Genomic DNA, 21,914 nt, shown 5'->3' with positions numbered 1-21,914 from the left:
GGGGGGGGCAGAAATCACCATGAGATGGGGCAGTTTCAGCATCCACTGGGATGTGGGGTTGGGGGCCAGCCCTGCCTGCCACCTCCAGCTGGAGGCTGGGAGGCAGAGGTTCCCCCCCACCCCCCTTGGAGCACCCCCCATCTCGCCCAGCCCTGTGGCGGCACTGGGGGGCTCCTGCCCTGCAAGGTGCCCAGCCCCAGCTAGGGCAAGGTGCTCAGGGCATGCGTGGGGCTAAGCCACCCTCACTGTGCCGTGGACACTTGCTGCCCCCCTTCCCCTTGGGGACAGCGGTCTCCCCCAGCAGGGACAAGCCCCTGCCCCCCATCCTCTGCCCTCGTTCTGGCTGGCTTTGTAGGTCCAAGTGAGGCAAGGGAACATTCCCCAGCACCCAGCCTGGCTGTTCAGCGCCAGCACTGGGCATCCAAGGGGGAAAGGGCTGCACCCATGGGACACGGTCGCCCACTCTCCAACCCCACCCTCCCCAGGGTCCCCAAAGAAGGGCACAGCGGGACACGGCCTCAGGAATATAAATCTCATTAAAATCTAGATACTTTAGAACTCTACACCGGGAGAGACACTGGCACAGGCAGCGCTGCCCAGGGACGCGCGCGTTATTGCTAACAATTAGAGGTGAAGAGTAGCAGCGTGACACGTGGGGCAGGGCACGGGCACCATGCGGGAACCTGCACCCCTCACCGCAGCACAGCGGGGGGCTCGGGACAGGGACGGGGAGCTGGAACATCCTACCGGGGCTCAGCGCCCACCGCCCACCGCCTCCTGCCACCGTGCCAAGCCGCACCGTGTCCCTGTGCCAGCCTCGGGGCTGTGGCATGGGGAGCACAGGGCACTGGCTGGGAGGGGAGCAGTGGGGTGGGAAGGGTCTCACCCCATCCACCCCGAAGCGAGAGCTCCAAGCCCTTTGGCTGGAGCTGGAAGACAGATTTAAAACCGCCCGGCCTTTGCCAGTGCATCCTGCTCCGCTAATACTGGTTGGGGACTGAGCGTCCCCAGATGGCTCGGAGCAAGTGGGCTGGTGCAGCCCTCCGTGTCTCCACTGGTACCTCTCGCTAGCAGCAGCTGGGGGGGGGGCTGGTCCATTCTGCTCCCCCGTAGCACCATGGAAGGTCCCCTCCTGCCTGTGCCAGGGCTGGCTGCCGGGGAGAGCTGGACCCCCAGCCTTGCCCCCTCACCCCCTGGCCAGGCTTAAGTGCTCTCCAGCCTCCTGCCCCACCGCGGGGCAGGCAGCAGTGCTGGGCTGTGCCCACACTGTTTACAGCTGTGCCCAGCATTGCGGGCAGTGCCTGGCCACTGAGGCGGGCACCCACAGCCCCCAGTGGGGCCACAGGGTGGAGGGGTACATGGCGGGGGCATACCAGCTCGCCACCTGCACAGCCCCAGGGTACCATGCATATGTGCATGCTCACGTATGCCACATGTGTGCCCATACCGTGTCTGCGAGGGACACACGTGCATGCATACGTGTGCTCTAAGTGCTTATGTCTTGTGCCATGAGTTCCCACTGCCGGTGCAGGCAGTGTGCTTGCCCCCATCTCCCTGTGCTGGGCCGGTGCCTGGCACCGTCCCTGGGCACGGCCACCCATGGGACACCAGGCCCTGCAGGCTCTGAGCCACAGCGGGTACCACCCAGGCTGGGGGGTCCCTGCAGTGCCAGCCCCTGCCACGACGGCCATGCGCACACACAGCTTGGGATGGCCACGGGCAGTCCCGGCATGCCCCAGCCCCGGTCCCATCCCACGCCATCCCCGTGGGTAGGCCAGGAGGGTGCCCCACGGCGGCGCAGGCTGCCTGGCTGCGGGGGGGCTGGGAGCTGGGGGGCATCCCGCTCCCCCCATCCTGTGCATCCCCCCGGGGCAGGGCCCCTGCAAAGTGCCTCTGGCTCCCGGCCCTCCTGGGGCTGTGCCCCCTCCTCTCTTGTCCCAGCGTCGCGCACAAAGGTTACCGTAAACACGAGGGTTAACGAACGCCACGGGGGGGGCAGGGGGGTTAACCGGTGAGGAGGTGGGGGGTCTCGGGGACGGTCGCTGAGAGCCCCCCGTGGTCCGGTGCGGCCCGGAGCCAGGCTCCGCCAGCGGAAGGTGCGAAAGTGTCACCGCGCGGGAGGGGTTAGAGGGGGTGCGGGGACGGTGGGGGGTCACAGTCTGGAATCCTGGCTGTGGGCTGAGCCGTTGCTGCCCTGCACGGGGGAGGCAGCCACTGCCTCGCTCCGGCCCTTCTCCGGCTGCAGGGGCTGCACCTCCAGGTGGGACTCGGTCGATGGGCTGAACGCCGGGGCGTAGCGCCCGCTGCGGTGCTCTGCCAGCGCTGGGCCCCAGTCTTTGCTTGCCTTGGTAGCATTTTTCAAGCGCTAGAGAGAAAGGGAGAGGACAAGGACAGGGTTAGTACCCACCATGCTCCCCTGCCCCAGCCTCCCCCAACATGCCAGCGGCTGGCTCCCAGGGGTGCCTGGAGATGGGGTGCCCCACGGATGCTGCCTGCACACAGCCACTGCGGGGTGCTGACAGCTCGAGTGGGGTGGGGGACAGCCTTGCAGGCAGCCCCAGGTGGGACATGGACAAGGGGGCCTAGCCCCTGGCCACCCACCTCCAGCAGTGTGTCCCCCTCGGAGCGGCACACTTTGTAGATGGCATAGATGGGGATGCAGATGACGGAGGAGAGCGCCATGAGGAAGCCAATGCTGATGGCCCAGGTCGGGTAGACGTAGTCGTTGTAGGAGATGGGCCGGTACTGGATCACTGTGAAGACCAGGATGAACTGGGGAGGGACAGGCAGGATCAGCCGGTGGGGAGCAGCCAGCCTGCTCTGCGCGCCCCCAATCGCCCTGCTCTGCCCCATCCCTGCTGCCCTCCTGCAGCCCAGCACCCTCCTCCCCAGGGTGGGTGAGTGGGGTGTCCAGGTGGACTCCTTGCCCCCTCCTCCCACGACCCCGTGCCCCATGGTCGCGATGCTCACAAAGATGATGGCGGGCGAGATGAAGCGCCAGCAGATCTGAAAGAAGAGCGGAGGTGGGAAGCCCAGCATCATCTCAATGTCCTTGAAGTAGTTGCGGTGCCCTGGGGGGACAAGTGGCCATCAGCCCTGGCGTGGCTGGCCTGGGGCCCCGGCGGGACCCCGAGCCCCCTCCCAGCCCTGCCCAGCACCCACTCCAGCACCCGCCCGGTGGGACCCACCAGGCTCCTCAAGTCACGGCTGCCCTGACTGGCCAACGGCCTTGCCAGTTAGCACGCAGCAAACCCGATTGGCTAGACGTTAGCACACCCCCTTACCCACCGGTTGGCTGATTGGCCGTAGGCGGTTGCACCTACCGTAGATGTACATGATGGCCACGCACATGATGCAGGAGATGACGACCAGGGAGAAGCTGGCAGCGTAGTTGTCCATCAGCAGGAGCCAGTAGATGCCCGCCTGTGAGAGGGACCCATTGGCACGGCTGCCCTGGCGGTACTGCCGCCGTCAGCAGGGCAGCGGCACAGGCGCGCTGGGCGGCACGGCAACAAACAGCCCGGCTACCACCGCCGCGGTTGGCATGGCAACGCCCAATGCCAGCGTCAGCATGGTGACACTTAGTCTGGATACCATTGCCAGTGTCGGCACGGCAACACCAGGCCCTGGGTGTCGCCACCACCACCGGGGTGGTCATGGCAACAACGTGGACATGGCCAATGGTGTCAGTGAGGCAACTTTGCCATGGCAATGGCACAGGCACAAGGCACCCTGTCACCACAGTCCCGTGGTCACCTACCTGCGTGGTGAGCGGGACACCCAGCAGGAAGCCCGCAATGGCCACCCCCAGCGTCACGAAGGTCTTCCTGCGGATGATCCACTCGTTGGCCACCTCGTCCACGATGGCCGTGACCAGCGTCTCCAGCAGGCAGAACTGCGGGTGGAGCAGATGGGGCAGCATGTCACCACCTTGGCCGCACCATGGCACCCCACCCCAACACGGTGACCCCACCACACTGCCCCACCATGACCTACCTGTGTGCCCAGCCCCAGGAGGATGAGCATGAAGAAGAAGAGGATGGACCAGAGAGGTGAGATGGGGAGCAGGGTAAGGGCCTCAGGGTAGGCGACAAAGGCCAGGCCGGGGCCGTGGTCGGCCACCTTGGAGACATCCACCCCCAAGTGGTTGGCCATGAAGCCCAGGATGGAGAAGATGACAAAGCCGGCATAGACGCTGGTGGCGCAGTTGGTGATGCTGATGATGATGCTGTCCCTGTGGGGAGAAGGGTCAAGACCGGCGGCAGGCCTGGGGGGACAGTGGGGGGACAGGGACCGCAGCCAGGCACTCACCGATAGCAGTTGTTGTGGAACTTGTTGTAGGACGCCATGGTGATGAGCCCACCCCAGGCGCAGCCCAGCGAGTAGAAGATCTGCGAGGCCGCGTCACCCCACACCTGCGGCGGTGGGGTGGTCAGTGCTGTGCCTCCCAGTCCTGCTGTCCCCCAGCCACCCGCCGTCCCTCGTCCCCACTCACCTTGGCATCGAGGATCTTGTCCCACTGGGGCGTCAGGTAGTACATGATGCCGGTGAGGGCCCCCTCCAGCGTGATGCCGCGCACGAAGAGGATGGTGAGCACCACGTAGGGGAAGGTGGCCGTGAAGTACACCACCTGCGGGACGGCACCTCAGTGGGGTGGGGATGGGGTGGGGCCAGATGAGGGGTGTGGCCTGGGATGGGGTGGGGTTATGGGCTGGGGGAAGGGCTATGGACCAGGGGAGGGGTTATGGTCCAGAGGGGAGCAATGGACCAGGAGGAGAAGGTATGGTCCAGGGGGAGGGGCTATGGCCACATGGGAGGAGCTGTGCCCAGAAGGGGTGTGGCCAGGTCACAAGGGGTGTGGCCTTTCCCAGAGTGGGAGGAGCATGCACTAAAAGGGGAGGGGCTGTGTCCAGAAAGGGTGGGGCCGCATCTACAATGGGAGGTGCGTTCCCAATAGGGGAGGGGCTATGCCTAGAGGGGGCGTGTCCTCGCACGGGGCTGGGGCCCAGAGGGGGAACACACGGGTACCTTCCCCGAGGACTTGACGCCCTTGATGAGGCAGAGGAAGACGACGACCCAGGAGACGCCGAGGCACCCCAGGAGGGGCAACCGCACCTCGCCCAGGTTCCCAATGTCGTCCGACAGGTCCAGCACGTACCTCCTGCACGGGGGCAGCCGGCGTCAGCGGGGCCCCGCCACCACCGCCTCCCCCATCCCGCGTCCGTCCCCGGTACCTCCAGTACTCCTCGCTGGGGCTGGTGCGCTTCTGGGTGGCGTTGAAGAGGCGGGTGAGGTTGAGGGCGGTGCGGCTGGAGAGGTTCCCGTCCAGCACCCCCGCGCAGTCGGGCGTGTTCCAGGTGTTGCTGCAGTACGTCCAGGGCAGCACGCGCGTCATGGACACAAAGAAGTAGTAGAAGGCAATACAGATCACCACGTTGTAGTAGATCCCGATGTACGTGGACACCACCATCATCCCGTAGCCCACGCCTGGGAACAGCACCGGGGAGGGGTGAGCGGCATGGTGCGGCACGGCGCGGGCACGGCGCGCAGCACGGGGGGTTGGGGTGGAGGGGGTGGGCGGGTGGCATGTAGCGCTGTAGGCAGCCTTGCAGCCATGCTGCGGCTCAGGGCCTGGCTGTGGCGCTGGGGTGGGGAGCACTGTGCATGGGATCCTCTACCTCCAAGCAAGCCCGGTGGTGCTGAGGGTCCGTTGGGACACGTGGCAATGCACGGGGGAGGCATGGCCTGCACGGCTGCAGGCAAACCCTTGGATTCTGCAGCCCTAGAGAACCACTGGGTGGGGGTCTCTCCTGGCTATGGTGACTTTAGGGCTGCGGCGACCTGGTGGCATGTGACAGAGGCCACACAAGCACGGGGAAACACACCCCAAGCTGAGCACACCACGGAGAAGAGCGCATAGAAGCGTGTGCACAGGCTGCCCACACTCAGATGTGACATGTGGGCACATCACCTGGCAGGCAGTGTGCAGGCCTGTGCCAGGGGAGCCGGCAGCGTGGGAACACACCGGTGTGCCAGGAGGTGCACCCGGAGTGGGGTCCAGCCACGGCAGGGCAAGCTCCGAGCATGGCCAGCACCCATGCACGTGGGCACAGCACCCACTGCCTATGGTACAAGGAGAGGACCATAGCAAAGTGCCCACAGCCAGAGGGGCCACGGGCACCTGCAACGTGTTCAGGTGACCTAAGCGGCCTCTGAAAGAGTGACACGTTGGGGACACGTGTGGCATGTGCAGGGATGTGTGTGTAATGCTTGCAGTGGATGCCAGTGCAGGGCTGGGGTATGTACAGGAGATGCGTCGCATGCACAGGGACGTGTGTAATGTGTGCAGGGGACGCCAGGCGGGCTGCGTGTGCAGGGCAGCGTGGCCCGGGGTGGGCGTGCGCACAGGGGACCCGTGCAATGCAGGCAGTGATGCGCGTGCAAGGCACGCCTGTGCGGGGCTGTGTGAGCCGCAGGTGCCATGTGATGTGCCAGATGTGTGTATGCAGGGGACACACGGGATGTGCGGGGGCCATACCATGTGCCAGGGGCTGTGCCGGCAGACGGCCCATGCCGGAGTGTGCCGGTGGGGACGGGCAGCTCCTTACCTTTGAACATGGGGCTGACCCTCCAGACGCCGAGGCAACCCTGACTGGCAAACTGCCCGAAGGAGAGCTCCATGAAGAAGAGGGGGATGCCGCAAAACACCAGCATGATGAAGTAGGGGAACATGAAGGCACCTGGCGGGCAGGAACCAGAGGGTGAAAGTGGGCAACGACTCCGGGCATGGCTGCGCTCCCTGCGCCCCGCACCACCCCAGCGAGCCCGGGGCCGGCAAGCACCGCACGGGGCCAGGGTGCACGCCCCCGCCCCTGCCCAGAGGCATCCCGCTCCCCCGGCCCCCCCGACACCCACCTCCCCCATTGCGGTAGCAGAGGTACGGGAAGCGCCAGACGTTGCCCAGCCCCACGGCGTAGCCCACGCTGGTCAGCACGAACTCGATCTGGTTGCCCCAGTTGCCGCGCTTGACGCTCTTGTCCTGCTTGCCCCGCTCCCCGGGCACGGCGCCGTTCTGTGGAGAGATGCCGCGGGGTGTGTCAACCGGGGACCCCCCCGCCGGCCCCATCGGAGGGGTGACGGCCGCTGAGTGGGGCTGGGTGGTCCCCGGCATCCTTCCCCATCCCTCCCCTATGCCAGCCCCCCCACCCGCCACGCACAGGCAGTGCCAAGGAGGGGGAGGGCGGCGGTGGCGGCCCCCCCAATGAATAGCTCTGCCCGGAGCCCGGCTGCAGCAAAGGAAGAGCCTGCGACTCATACAAAGCAGGTCCGGGCGCCTGAGCACAAAGGGGCCTCTGTTCCCGCGCCCCCCCCTCCCCGCACCCAGCAAGAGAGGCCCTGCTGGGTGGCCACTGCCCATGGCTGGGGGGGAATGGTGGGACCCCCGGGGTGAGGCAGGGGCCCCCCCTCAATGGGGCGTGGGGTGCAGTGACTGGAGCAGGTGGGGGGCTGGGTGCCCCCCCCCCCCAGGAAAGGCACCCCGCCACAGCCGGGGTCCTGCCTCCGGCTCAGCGCCCAGCAAGGGCGCCGAACTCGGGGCGGCACGGCGGGGGTCCCGTGCAGGTGGGTCCCCTCAGTGGGGACAGCCCCAGCACCCAGCCGTCCCTCACCGCAGGGGACCTGGCGGGGGGGGCAGACGGGAGCAAGAAAGGGCGCTTTGTGGAGGCTGTCACACAATGCGAGCTCACACCGGGGACAACAACAACAACAGGGATGAGCACCCATCATCCCCGGCGGAGATGGCACCCATCACCCCATGGCTCGGTCCCAGCATGGCCCCAGGGTCACACTAATGTCCTGCCCGGATGCTGCTGAGCTCTGGCAGGTCGGGCTGAGGACAGATGGCATTTTGGGGTGCTGCAGGTGCCCCAAGCCCTCCATTCCCCACCTGAGGCCAGGCGATGGGCACATAGCATGAGGGTGCCGGTTGGTCTATGGCCCCACAGCACCCATGACCCTACGGGAGCAGCGTGGGGTGCCAGCAGCCCTAGGAGCAAGCCGGAACTCCACGGTGCCAATCTCCGCACCACAGACACCCCTGTGCCCGTGCCCGCTCACACTGCTCCCCCCGCTGCACCTCCTCCCCCCCGTGTGCCCCCCACGATGGCTGACGCCGGCAGCGAGCGGGCCACAAATGGGAGCCGTCGCTTTGGATCTGCTCATGCCGGCGGGGCGCGGGCAGCAGGCGCGGTGCACCTAACCGTATCATTCGATTAGGGCCGGCACAGCCGGGACGTGATGCCCGGTGACTCCGGCACCGCGCTGCCAAACAAAGCCATCTGCTGCAAGCGGGGCCTGCACGCGCCGGGGGCTGCGGGGGGGCTGCCGGGGTGCAGGGCTTGGGGAGAGGGGCGATCGGCGGGCACTTTGGGCAGGGCTATAGGGGAGATATGCTGGCCGTGCCTTGCCAGGGCACCGGGGTGCCTACGCCAGACCCCATGGGCAAAGGCTCCATCAGAAATGAGCTCAGAGCAGCCCGGGGGAGGCTCTTATTGTGGGGTGCTGAGCGGGAGCAGGGCCAAGGGGTCCCTGGGGTGGAGGGACAGGACACTGGCACTGTCCCCACGCTAGGGCACACTGCCTGCTCGAGCATGCTGATCGGATCGGGAAGCCTCTGATTAAGCTGCTTGCACTAACAAGGCTCCTAATGAGCAGCATGGCCAGCAGGAGGGGGAACAACGCTCCAGCCTCCCTGGCAAAGGGTCCTGGGGGGGGCACGCCGCATGGTCCTGGCTCAGCCTGGAGCCCCAGTGCCCAAAGGGGACCTCAGCCCTGTCCCAAAGCCGGAAAGCCACCCCTCCGCTCAGGTGACCCCGGCATGGCTTCACCCCCATGCCCAGTGGGGGACCCCAGCTTTGAGCTGCCTGGCACCAGTGCAATGAGGGCACCAGGCCTCTGCTGCACACCCCCCACCGTTTCCTGCAGTGCGGGGCTTTGGCGCGCTTGTCCCCAATAAGGGGGCAGCCACATGTGTGTCCATGCGTGCACAAGCACACACACATGCGCAAACACTTGCATGCTTACCCATCAGCTTGCTACCACCCCCCCTCTCCCCAAATCTGGGAAGGTTGCCCCGTCCTTTACACTCATTAACTGCCCTCCCAACCCCGCATAGTGAAAGAGGGGGGGACACAGAGAACCCAGGCGTCCGGGAAGATGAGACATCCCCCCTCCCCGCTGTGGAGATGGGACAGAGCCGGGCTACAAAGGGGGAGCTGCCCCCCTGGCAAGGATGCAGCCTCTAGCGGGGACAGAGGGGGTCCTCCTACCAGAACCCAAATTTTCCATGCATGTGCTCCTGTGCAGCTCCAAAAGATGCCTGGCTTAGGTGAAAACATCGGGGGGGAGGAAGGATGTTCCCGGGCACCCCAAACATCCCCCACCTTCCTCCCCCTTCCCCAGGGACCCCCCCTCCACATGGCCAAAGCTTCCCCAGCCCAGCAAAGTGGGCATCATCCATCACGCCGCCTGGCACCGGAGCCTTTCTCATGCTAAGCAGCATTGCCTCGCACAATGACAGCTTGGCTGGGGTGCCCGGATGCCCCCCACTTCCCGAAGGGGCCCTGATTTATGGTTGGGAAGCTCGTGGCAGTGGCAGGATTGATGCTGGGAGGCGATGTCCCCACAGGAGGCATCACCAGCATGGTCCCTCCCTCTTTTCCCCCCACTCAGACGGCCCCCACAGGGGTATTTCAGCCCAGCAGAAGCACTCCATGGGGCATCAGCCTCATCCAGCCCTCCCTGAACTAGTGAGGGACCCCCAATTCTTTCCCCAGCCTCCTAACGGGGTGCCAGGGCAGCTCCCGCAATGCCAATGGAGGGCACCAGTCAACCCCTGATGTCATCAGCCTGATGTCATTGCTCTTCGCCATGGTGATGATGTTGAAATCATGGCTGAGCAAGGCAGGGGCTGCTGGAAGATATAAATATATGCTAATTACATTGTTTGCCAAAAGAGCGGCTCTTCCAGGGCAAGGAAGTGGGGTGCAGGATGCCTGGGGCAGGGGTCCCCAGGGATGGAGTGACTTGGAGAGGGGTCCCTACAGATAGGGCGACGTGGAGAGGGGTGTCCTGGGTGCCCTCACTGGCTGTTCACAGATCCTGGGTGCTGTAGTGGTGGTGGGGGTGCTCCTATAATCAGCCCCTGCACTCCTTGTCCCTGGCACATGGGGTAATGAACCCACAAGTGCCAGTCCTGCACCACAGGCTGCCGTGCCCTGCCAGCGGGCCTGTCCTCGCTCTGCCAGCCCCACAGGCACATCCTAGCCATCCCTCCCCTCTCTCTGCAGTGCCCAGCCCCATGTTTACCCCTGCCCCAGTGGGCATGGTGTGGGAGCACAGGCATCTGGCATGGCCTGAATGGTGGCAGCATCAGCCGTGAGTGCCAGGATGGGCACGGGCAAGGGGGCACTCCCAGGGCCAGGGTGATGCAGTTCTGAGGAGGATGTCCAAATCCCAGGACCCTCCAGAAGTGCTACACAGTCCTGACCACCCCCGATGCAGGGAGACTGCCCAGCCCCACTGACAGCCTTGAGCCTGCTCTGCCAGCCACCCACAGCAGCACCAGCCCAACCTTGGGGTGCCATGGAGGGCCAGGGCAAGCTTTGACATTGCTCACTGATGCCCACGAAATGGGGGAGGGGGGAGGTTCTTCTCTAGACTCTGCCCCTGCAGCACTGAGCAAGGCAAAGTCTCTTGCAGTCAGTAGGTTCCAGAGTTAATGAGCACACAACTGTCAGGCAATCTCTTCTTGCTCCCAGCACAGCTGAGGCCATGGAGGGGCTTGGTGCCATGCTGTGCCCTCCCTCCCCCAGACCACCCCATGTCCCTGGCTCTGGGGCTTTGGGGTGCCTCTCCAGCATCCCACGGCACAAAGCTGCAGCTGTGCCTCAGTCCTGCAGAGCCATTGCCCCAGAGCCAGCACAGAGGGGCTTGGAGAGCCATGGTGGTGGGGGGATGTCGCTGGCATGGCTGCCATCCAGCCTGGCCCCCTGCTTTCCCCCCCCAGACCCTGCTCTCACCTCTCCACTGACCTGCTGAGGGGGCCAGGGGCGGCCCAGCTGCCCACAGCTGCCATCCAGGGGGCCAGACTGGCCAGCTCGGCGAGTCCCCAGCTTCATTGGCACCTCGGGCTCCGGCACAGCAGCCGCCCGCCTCCCCCCGCTCGCTGCCTCCAGCTCTTGGCACTGCTCCCCACTCGCCTCCTGGCTGGGCTCGGCCCCTCACCGCCCGCCCCGCCGCAGCACCGGTGCCCCACCACGCCGCCCACCCCAGCACCATCCCTGCCTGTCCCACACCACAGGGACCCCCGTGCCTCAGTTTCCCCCCACTACAAGCCATGCCCCCACGAGCCAGGTGCCCTCCCCGGCAGGTGCAGGCAGGGCAGGCTGCACAGCAGGCTGAGCCCTGTCCTGCTTAATGAGGCCTCATTAGCGGGATCCAGCTGCTCGCAGCCCCGCACGCTCCAGCGGGCAGCGCTGCCCTCCCCGCGGGCACCGCTGCCTGTCTGGCTGGGGCCGGGACCGGCGTTTGGAGCGTGGCAGAAGGCCACATCCCCTCGGACCCCCCCCCTTCCCACACCTCAGCACCCCCAGCCCCACACGCGCGTTCCTGCCCCTATGCCACCCGGCCTCGCGTGCCGGACCCCAACCCCGAGCACTCCAGGGCTGCGGGGACCGGGCATGGCCCCACTGGGGATGGGGGCACAGGGACAAGCCTGCCTGCTGGCACATCCCCAGCCTAGTGCCTCTACTTCACTCTGACGTCATACCGCTGGCGACATCACGGGGTCTCCATGGCAACCCTCGCAAGGTCACTGCCCCGCGGGGGACCATCTGGCTGGCAGGAGGGCTGTGCCATGACCCCCCTGCCACCCGGGCACCCCGCAGCCTCCCTGCTTGCCCCCTTGCCAGCGTGGGGTGGGACCGCGGTGGGTGCTGTGTCCCACGGGAGGATGGGTGCGGGGTGCCCCCCAGCCAGGCTCAGGGTGCCCCAGCTGCTCCCAGCCCTGCGCCCCGGCTGGGGAGTGCAGCCAAGGCGCCAGCGAGGCGTGACGGTGCACGGAGGGCGGGGGGACGGGCCGGCGCTTTCGGGCGACCATCTGGGGTCCGGGCAGCGGCGGCCACGCACATGAACGGCACACGTGTGCAGGGTGGGCGCTCGGCCCCCCACGTGCCAGCACCCAGTGCCTGTCCCTGTCACCTCCTGCAACGGCCACCCAATAGCTTGGGACATGCCCCATCCATGGGATGGCAGCACCCAACCGTGCCCCCCTGGGACGCATGCAAGCCCAGAGCCACCCTATGCTGTGCCAGCTCCAGTGACCGCAGCCCAGCCCTGCCAGCTCAACCTCCAGTCCTGCCCCACATGCAGCCAGGCATCTCCTGTGCCTGAACACCCCGCAAGGTGCCCACACGAGCACCCCTCCGTGCCCCAGTTTGGCTACACCACTTCACCCAGGCCACCTGCGTGCCACCACCAGATGTCTTGCCCCAGGTACGCTGCCCCTGTGCCCCCCGCAGCAGCCTGAGCATAGCACAGCGGGACCCACCGTCCCATCCCAGGGATGCCAGGCCCTGTGCCAGCCCGTGGGAGCACAGTGCTGCTCCCCTGGCAGCCCATCTGGCAGGCAGAGGGGACTGCCAGCCCCACGGGGACACGCTGGAAACGAAGGGCCCGCAGTGGGACCCTCACCTCCCCTGGCACCCCGGTCCCCGCCCTGGCTGGCTGGCGGTGCTGGGGCTGAACTAGAGAGGCAGGGGCAATGGGCGCATTGGGGATGGCAATGGGTCTTCCAGCCCCCGTCACCCTGTCCCCAAGCAGGGCTGCAGGGTGCCTGGGGCAGGGATGATGCCCAGGGACCTGCCCCAGTGCCACCATCCCCTAGCTAGGTGCTTCCCGCCGGGGCTGCCTTTCTCTGGCCCCATTCTCCCGGGGCAGACATGATTCTCCTGGGGCGTTCAGGCAGAAAAATCCCCCGCCAACCCCCCCATCACTGCCCCTTGGTATTCCGGGAAGGGCTCCCGCAGCCAAGAGCCACTTCCGCAGCTCCACTGGCCCCCCTGCCTGCGGCTGCTGGCCAGTGGCACCGCGTTGCTGGGGGTGTCTGGGACAGGCAGGGCCCCCCCCACCCCTTAACCCCCAGCACCATGGTGGGAGCCGCGCCCCAGTGTCTGCCCAGGGTGGGCTGGGGTGATGGCAGGAGCCTACCTGAGCCAGGCACCCTGCAGCCGAAGGCTGCCCGGCCGTGCCAGCAAGGCAGCCCTGAGAGTCAGGAGCCGCTGGCATTACTGGAGGCCAGACAAAGCGCCCTGAGGAGGACAAAACAAAATGTCCTTAAAGGCAGTGGAGGGAGAGGCTGTCAGACCCTCCCTATTTCCCTGCGGCCCCACGGGGACCCCCCCTGCCCAGCCACACAGGGACTGCTCTAGCCCCTGGAGCTGCCCTGCACTCCATCGGGCACCCGCTGTCAGGGCATCTGTGGGGTTTGGGAGCAGTAGAGGGGCACTGCCCGTCCTCCTGCCTGCTGTTTTGGAGTGAGCATGCAGAGATTCCCAGGGGCACCCATAAAAATCAGAGCCTGCAAAAGCAGGACACAGCACCCTCATCACACATGGACCAATGGCAAGGTGCAGACCCCAGCCCACAGGTGGGGAAACTGAGGCATGGCTGCACATTGCCCAGCTGCTGCCTTCATCACCCCTGTCCCTCCCCAGGGGGGACACAGCGGGCACCCTGAGCACCGCTGCAAACCCGCCCAGCCCCAGGGGCTGCACGCTCATCCGTGGGCAGGGTTTGCACTGCAGGAGCCCGACTGGGCTGGGGGCAGCGGTGGCAGGAGCTGCACCTGCAGGCAAGGATGAGAGGACAGGCAGGGACCACGCTTTACCAGGTGAGTGGCAGGGCCCTGGAGGCAGGCCAAGGGGATTAGCTCCCTTGCCCAGTGACCCGGGCAGCTCAGCAGCCAGTGTCCATCCTGCTGCGGCTCCTCCTGAGGGTCTCACGGTGCAGGGATGCTCCAGCAGTGGGGGTGCTCCGGGAGCAGGGATGCTCTCACAAGGACCTGCCTTCCTCCCCACAGCCCCCACACGAGCTCCTCCCAGCACCTCCTGTGCCCTGCACAGGGGTGTCCTTGCACCCTGCAAACAGGGGAGCCCCAGGCAGAGAGCTGCAAGCCACAGCATGTGCCAGACCCTGCAGTCCCCTGCCCGTCCCCACCTCTCCACATGCCCTGGCACTGGGGTGGGCTGCTCAGGTACTGCCGAGAAGTGGGTTAAAGATCAACTGGGAGCAGGTGGGTGCTCCCATGCCTGGCTCCCTGCTGTAGGTGCCAGGCTCAGCCCTCGCCCTGGTGTGATGCCAGCTGCTCCAGCCAGGGCAAGACCACAGCAGCAGCATGGAGCCATGGCAAGCGCTCCACAACATGCAGGAGCATGTCCTCATGACAGACTCCTGATCAAGCCCAGATACATCCTCAGCACCTCCCTGTTCCCAGCCAAGGGCTTCTCCTGGAGACATCTGTCTGCCGGCTGCCCTGACCTCTCCACACTGCCCGTCGCAGGCAGGATGGGCGCTGGGCTCCCTGCTGCAGGCGCAGCCAGTGGGGCCACGCTGGGACACTCAGGCGGAGGAGCTGTGCGCGCGCGGGCGCGCTGGAAGCACCTCCTGGAGCACGCCGCTCCCCTGGCTCTTGGCTTCCCAGGGAAGTCCTGGCTCCCGGCCCTCTGGCTGGAGCGTGCAGCTATTTCGGGAAGCCCCCTGGGAAGGGGAGGGCCTGGTGATCATGTCGGCCCCGGCAATCAGTTCCCATCCATCGGGAAAAAGGGAAGAGCCAAGCCCAGCCTGGGCTCACCTGCCGGGTGCAGCACAGCAGCCTGGCACAGGAACCTGAGCTCAGGGCTCCTAAATCCCTTGCTGCATGGCAGAGCTGCCACAAGCACGGGGCCATCACGGCCCTCCAACAAGGACACGCACTAGGCACATCCCAGATCCGCTCAGGGCACCAAAGCCATCCCTGATGCAGGCGAGTGCAGGGCAGCACACAGAATCCTGCAACACACCGCTTGCAAGAACGGAGGGTCAGGCACCATGCCGATGCCTGGAAAAACCTGGCTCTGCCCACACACCATCCTACCAGCCCAGTCCAGAAGAGCCTGCCGGCTGGAGGCAGAGGGGAAGCAGCCCCACACCATGCCCCTCTCAGAGCACCCGGCACAGAGGGATGCCCACACCCTTTGCCAAAAGCAGGCAGAAGAGCCTCCCGGCCAGGGCTTTCCCACCTTTGCCACCCGCCCAGAAAGCTGGGGCAGGTGATAAGGCCAGGCAGAGCGCCTGAGATGAGCGATAGCATCTCCAGGCACAGTGAGACATTGCACCCAGGCAGCCTCACAGGCAGCAGGCTCAGGGCGAGTGGTGGCCAGCATCTGCCCCACGGTCACTGGGCTGGGGGAGCACCAGGGTGGCACAACCCCGGCTGGGGGTCACAGGGGGGCATCAAGCCTTTCAGGAGCCCCGGTGTCCTGCTCCCTGCACCAGCTGCTCTGGGTCCCCAAGGCAGTGGCCCATGCCAGCCCGGTCCCCGCACCCCAGCACTTACCAGCAGCCCCTCGCTGCACTTATCAGCCATCCCTGGAGGCTTGAGCGCTGTGCCGGCTGCCCGCCGTGGGGTCCCTCGCCTGCCCACTCTCCGTCGCGCTGGCTGCTGCACCAGCACCGGTGCGCTTCAATCCACCGTCAGAGCAAGCTGGGCAGGGGGGAGAGAGACATCAAGGGAGACGTGACTGGTGGGGTGGGCACATCCCCGCCCCAGGCCTCCCCCTCCCTCCAGGAACCGAGGGGCTGTGCCAGGCTGGTTGCTCCCCCGCACCTGCCCGCAGGGCACATGGAAGCAGGGCTGGTGGAGGACGCAGGGCCCAGGGCCGGGTGCGCTGGCGGCGGGTTCTCTTCCTGCTGGCTCCCAGCCCCTCCAGCATCTCCAAACCCCCGGCACCCGCAGGAGCAGCAGCTCCCAGGTGTTTCCCAAGAAGCAGTTAAAGATTTACCCAGTGTGGACAGGCGACCTTGTGGGCAGCTGGCTGCCGACCTCCCGGCAGGTGGGCGTTGGGGGCCGCGGGCAGGAACGGGGGTCCCCCAAACTCTCCCCCAGTGAGAGCTGGAGCCGAAGTGGCTGCCGCACACGGCAGCGCTGGGACTGGGCGCTGAGCGGGGCCAGCACAGGGCTCAGCTGCCGCACAGGACACAGATGGGAAACGATTGCCTTCTGCCCTGGTGCATCGCACGCACGTGCAGCGCAGGGGGGCTGAGTCGCCAGGCTCTGCCAGGCGCCAGGTGCTGCCGGACAGGGCATGGGGGCAGGCAGCTGCCTCCCCTGCCCTTACCCCTACCCCATTCTGGGGCTGCTGGGGGCCCCAGGGGAGCACCAGGGCCTGCCCTCTCAGCCACTCTTGCAACAGACCAGTTTACTTGTCCGTGAGACAGCACCGGTGTTTGCAGATCCCACACGAGCGCTCGGTGCCCTTGCCGGCTGTGGAAGAACCCCGACCCCCACCAAGGGTCCCCAACTACCACCACCGGCCAAGCACCCCAGGGCCTGTCCCCAGGCCGCCATGGGTACGGAGCGATCAGCAGAGGGGCGCAAAGCCCTGAAGGCGTGGGGAAGGAGCGTGGGCGGCAGAGATAAAGGGCAGGAGCCCGGGGGATGTGCGGCGAGCCCCCAGCCCCGGCCACAGCCCCTCCAGCGCAGGCAGGCTGCTGCCAGCAGATACTGAGTCCCACCGCCAAAGCCCTCCCCAGGAGCGGCTGCGTTTCCAAGGGGAGCTGAGATGTCGCCACTGCGCGGGGAGGAAGACAAGCCCCGCTACTCGTGCGGCACGGGGACCTCTCAGAGGTGAGATGTGCGGGGCCTGCAGCTGGACCTCCTCCCCACCGCACACCTATCGCCAGCCAGGCCAAAACCACCAGCTCTGCAGCCGTGAATTCAGCCCGGGGACTCATGCCGTGTCTCGGGAAGGGAAAGCACCCAAAGGGACGGCCAGCCACTCCCCCCAGGGTCTGCCAGGCGCCGATAAGGCTGCGTGCCTCTGTAGACACCGCTGGCTTTGGCTCCCAGCCTGGCAAGGAGGCGAGCGCCCAGCCAGGTGTTGGGCGGCAACGGGACAGATGCAGGGATGCCCAAGGCTGCAGCATCCCTTGGGAGAGCCCTGCAGGGATAGGGATGCAATACATTGGTGCTACGGGGCAGCTCTCCCAGAGGAGCTGCGGGATCCCATGACAGCTCGGAGGGCAGGGCGGCTCATACCTAGAGACAGGATGGGTGGCACTGTGGAAGCGGGGACACCTGGGCACCCACGGGGGCTCCCGGCTGGGGTGTCAAACCTCGGCGGGGGAGGCAGCCCACGACACCCAGGGGAAGGCCACGGATGCCCGGCCGCAGGATGGAGCTTTCCCCCCCCATCCCCTCCCACCCGGCGGGCGGCCCGGGGCGCCGGTGCAGCCGCTACCACCTGCGAGGCCATTTCCTCCGCCAGCATCCATGCGGCCCGTCGCAGCCGGGGATCCCCGGTACCCACGGGAAACGGGCACCGAGCCGGCCCGCCGCCGCCCTGCCCGCTCCCCCCCCACCTCGCCCGGAGGCGGCTCCGGCCGCAGCCCCGCGGGCAGCGCTCGCCGCGACGCACCCGCCGCCCGGCATCCCCCCCCGCTCGCCGCCGCCGCCCGGTGCGGCAACGGCGGCGGGGGGGGCCCGGTTACATCAGCCGCCACGTGGTGGCTGCTCCGCCGCCCCGCCCCGGCACATGCCCGTGGAAAATTACCGCCAGCCCCCCCGCCCCACCACCGGGCCGGGCCGCCTCGGTCCCCGCCGCCCGCCCCGGGCTCGGCGGCGGGCGACCCCGCTCTGCCCGCCGCGCCCCCGCGCTCCCCCGGTACCGCGCCGCCGCGCCGGGAGAGCAACAGATGCGGGACCGCCCCGCATCCCGCATCCCGCTCCCGCCACCGTCCTGGCGGGCGGCCGCTCCCGGTGCCGTTCCCGGTGCCGTTCCCGGTGCCGCTCCCGACGTCCCCGGCCCCGCCGTCCCGGAGCCCCTCGCCGCCCCCATCTCTTCCCCTCCCCGGCAGCCCCCCCCCCACGCACGCCCCCCGCCCCGGTGCTCCCGCGGCTGCCGGTCGGGCCGGGTACCCGGTGCCGGCGAAGGTGCGCGTCTCTTACCGTGCCCATGCCGCTGCCCGGCCCCTCCCGCCGCACCAGGTGGTCCCCCGGGAGCGCCGCCCCGCCGCGTCCGGCCCGGTGCCGGTACCGATGCCGGTGCCGTGCCAGGCCCAGAGCCGCCGCTGCCGGTGCTGCCGAGTTAATGAAAGTTTGGAGGTCGGTGGGGGCTGGCGCCGCCTCTCGCCCCCGCCGCTGCGCTCCGCCCCCCGCGCCGCCGCGCTCCCCAGCGGCCCGCTCCGGCACCGGCACCGGCACCGGCACCGGGGGCGCGGGCACCGCGGGCACTCGCGGGGCATGAGAGAGCGCAGGTGGGAACACAGGTACACATGGCACCCGCGGGCACATATGGGCACACACGGGCACGCTATGCACTTGGCACACCTGGGCACGCTCGTGGCATACTGGGCACACACGGGCACTCGCAACCCACGTGCAGCCCACAGGTGCGTGGAGACCCCCGGGCACATGCAGGCTTGTGCAGGGACGTGGCACACGTCAACATATATGGGGCATATGGTCACACACAGGCTCCTACAGGGCACGCGTGCATCCGCACACCCACGTTTTCACACCCGCAAGCGCACAGAGAGGAGCATCCGCGCGTAGCGAGCGCTCGCACAGACTCACGCTGCCAGGGCACAGCACCAGGACGAGCCCGGGCAGGGAGATGGCCGCAGGCTCCGGCCAGGATGTGTGCGGTTAGTGTGACTGTTGTACATGCGTGCATGTGCGTGCATGTGTCTGTTGCGTGTGTGTGGGTCCGTGCGCATGCACCTGTATGCCCATGCATGCGCATGCTGCAGCAAGTGTGATTGCTGGCACATGTACACACATGTGTATGGTTGCAAATCTGTACACGTACGCCAATGTATTTAGGTGTGCGTGTACGTGTGTGTACACATGTAAGAGTACATGTCTGTATCTATATGCATACACGTGTATGTGAGCATCTAGCTACATGTGTGTGCAAACCTCCATGCCTGTGTATGTGTGTGTACACATGTATGGGTACGTATGCACACATGAGCATGAGTGTACACAGGTGTGGATGCATGTACTGATATACACACACCCATAAATCCATATGTGCATGTGTGTGTCCCCATACCCGTGTGCATGTGTGCACATGCGTGTGCAGCCCGAGCACGCCCCCGCAGCCCAGGCCAGATGTTTCCAGTAATGCATGACGGGTGCGCCGGGGGCCGCCCCTCGCCGAGGCCTCCTCTCCCTCCCCTCCCCTCCTCTTCCCGCTGGGCTTCCCGCATGCCGGGACGGGTGCCTGCACCCCGGCACCCTGCCCTGCCCCCTGGATCCTTCCCAGCTCTCAGGGCGCGCTGCACACCGGGGCCCTGGAGCGGCTGTGGGGAGTGTGGCAGGAGGGCAGTGGGGGCCCTGCACCCCACAGCCCAGCACCCTGAGCGCACCAACAGCACAGCCCTTCCCACACCCCCATCCCTGTCCCCATCCCATTGGGTGCTCTCTGGTCCTTTCTGCCTCCACAGCCCTGCACCCCATCCCAGGGCTGACCCTCTGGTGCTCCAGCTGACTTAGGGAGCATCCCTTACTTGTCTCTCCACGGATCCCTGTTGTCCCTGCAGGTTGCTGCCTGGTTAAGGAAATCCTCAGCGCGGGATGGGGTGGAGGTGGGGGCAACAATGGGGTGGGTGCCCCAGGGGTGTCTGGCCAGCTGCTGCAGGCCCCACCACCTCAGACTCTCCAGGGTGCTGGGCTGCAGGATGGGAGACGGCGCCAGCGCACTCATGCGCCGACACTGCTTTCGTTTTACGAGTGTGCTGAAGCCAGAGACAGGGTACCCACAGCAGGAAGGGGAAGGCAGCAGTGAAACCGGCGGGTGCGCAAGTCCTCCCACACCCTGCCAGCACCCATGCATGGCTGCTCTGCACCAGGAGCCAGGTTGCTCACTAGCACCCTCGATCCTGGTTGCACGTGGCCTGACGCCCCACCCTGCAGCCCAAATCCAGCACCTGAATCCAGCAACCCACACCCAGCATCCCAAATCCAGCATCCCACGCCCAGCGTCCTGTGTCAGAGCCAGAACCCGGCTGCAACCCGCACCCCTGCCCCAGGGTCTGGGCTTTGGAGAGGAGCTGCCAGCCGCTCGAAGTTGCAGACTTCACCCTCAAGGGATGGATTTCTGTGGATGAAACTCATGCTTTCAACCCCCAGCATGGCTTTGTGAAGGCACGACTGGCTCCAGAGCTCCTGCACCCAGCATCTCCGTCCTTGCACAAACCAACTCCAAGGACAAGCATTGGGGTATGCCAGGCGGGACAGGCTGTGCTGGCTCCACAAGGACTGGAGGCCTCTCTGTCGCAACCCTCAAGGCTCCTCAGGGTCTTGCTCCCTTTGTGTGCATCTCCTCTGTGTGCTTTCCCATGTCTTGACTTGGGGAAACAGGACGAGGGGCCTCACAGTCCCATTGGGTCAGCTCCTGCCCCCCTGCAGCCTCTGAGAAGCTGCAGTGCCCTCGCAGCACCCTGCACCTGGGTGGAAACACCTCCTCCCCAGGAGCCTGGGCACTTCACACAGCCATGGCTTTGGCCTCCATCCTGCTGCGCCGGCCAGCATTCCCCAGTGTCTCGCGGTGCCCAGGGCCTGTCCTCTCAATCCCTGGGGTGCAAGGCTGCAGTGCCAAAGGGATGCAGGACGGGTGCAAGCCTCCACCCTGTGCTCGTGCCCCCTTCACCCATCTCTCCCCACCTGGTAGCAATCATCCCCCCATTCCCACTTTGGGGCACCCATCTCCTTCCCGCCTCACCATCCCTCCTCTAGGCTGTCAGGTGTCACAGTGTCACACTGGCAGGCGTCACACCCCCAAGTCCCCGCAGGGTGGTGGGGGTGATGCCACAGCACCCCTTCCCCAGTGCCATTCAAATCTGTGGGGCTGGTGGCTTCCCCCTCTGCGGGCAAGTGCAGTGACCTCATGGCGGCTGTGGCATCTCCCTGGGGGACATGGGTTGGCGTGCGGTGGCATCCCCGCCTCAGCAGCACGGCCTCTCCTCTCCATCTCCATGGGTGCTGTTGCCTGGGAAACTGTGGGCAAACGCGGGCAGGGATCCAGAGGGGTGAAGGGTGGGGAGGAAACGCCAGCTCCCAGCACCTGAGAGAGGGCTGGGCCGGCTGAAACGCCAGAGATCTCTGGAGATTTCCCATATGCCAGGCCTGCGGCACAGGGCTGTGGTGATCCTTGAGTGCTCGGAGCCCTGGCACGGTCCAGAGCTTGTCCTTGAGTTTGGGAGTGCACCAAATGCAGCAGGATTTAATGCTGCCTCCCCTATGTGCCCGGCATGGGGGCTGGCTGTGCACCTCCTTGGAGGGACCCCAAGGTTGTGTCCCAACCTGCTTCCCAAGCCCCAGCGCCACTGTGTCTGGATCCAGCTCCAAGGTTTCCCTGCCGGTGGGATGCTGACTGCAGAGCCGGGCGCTCCCTGCCCACCCCACTCTGGATCACACCCCCAGTGCATGTCCCAGGGTGGGAGGCAGGGGGAGGGCAAAGTTCGGCATTGGCATGATCGTACTTCACCAAAATCAACCAGTTTCTTTTAAACCAGCTTCTCGGAAGCAGCTCCCAGGTCCCCAGGCTGCAAGACAGCCCCAAAGGTGACCGGGCTGCCTGGGGAGCTGCAGAGAC

General features: G+C 66.5%; 1 protein-coding gene across 3 annotated transcripts; it reads right to left on the bottom strand.

Moving 5' to 3' along the window:
• Positions 1 to 518: 518 nt before the first annotated feature.
• Positions 519 to 18,420, bottom strand: SLC6A9 (solute carrier family 6 member 9). 3 transcript variants are annotated; one of them, XM_069788906.1, is made up of 14 exons: positions 18,263 to 18,420; positions 15,653 to 15,799; positions 6,916 to 7,072; positions 6,609 to 6,740; positions 5,235 to 5,487; positions 5,029 to 5,161; positions 4,496 to 4,630; positions 4,312 to 4,415; positions 3,997 to 4,234; positions 3,761 to 3,895; positions 3,324 to 3,423; positions 2,971 to 3,071; positions 2,602 to 2,772; positions 519 to 2,365 (listed from the first exon to the last, which is right to left on the bottom strand). In XM_069788906.1, exons 2-14 carry the CDS (start codon positions 15,680 to 15,682, stop codon positions 2,153 to 2,155), a joined length of 1,902 nt encoding a protein of 633 aa, XP_069645007.1. In that variant the 5' UTR covers positions 15,683 to 15,799; positions 18,263 to 18,420; the 3' UTR covers positions 519 to 2,152. The 3 variants fall into 3 exon arrangements, with proteins under 3 accessions (XP_069645007.1, XP_069645008.1, XP_069645009.1); XM_069788907.1 differs by lacking the exon at positions 18,263 to 18,420 and adding an exon at positions 16,098 to 16,309; XM_069788908.1 differs by lacking the exon at positions 15,653 to 15,799.
• Positions 18,421 to 21,914: the final 3,494 nt, after the last annotated feature.

This window comes from Haliaeetus albicilla, chromosome 8 (genome assembly GCF_947461875.1).
Source record: "Haliaeetus albicilla chromosome 8, bHalAlb1.1, whole genome shotgun sequence".
In the NCBI taxonomy this organism is placed as follows: Eukaryota; Metazoa; Chordata; class Aves; order Accipitriformes; family Accipitridae; genus Haliaeetus; species Haliaeetus albicilla.
This window is presented reverse-complemented; position numbering and strand designations above follow the sequence as displayed.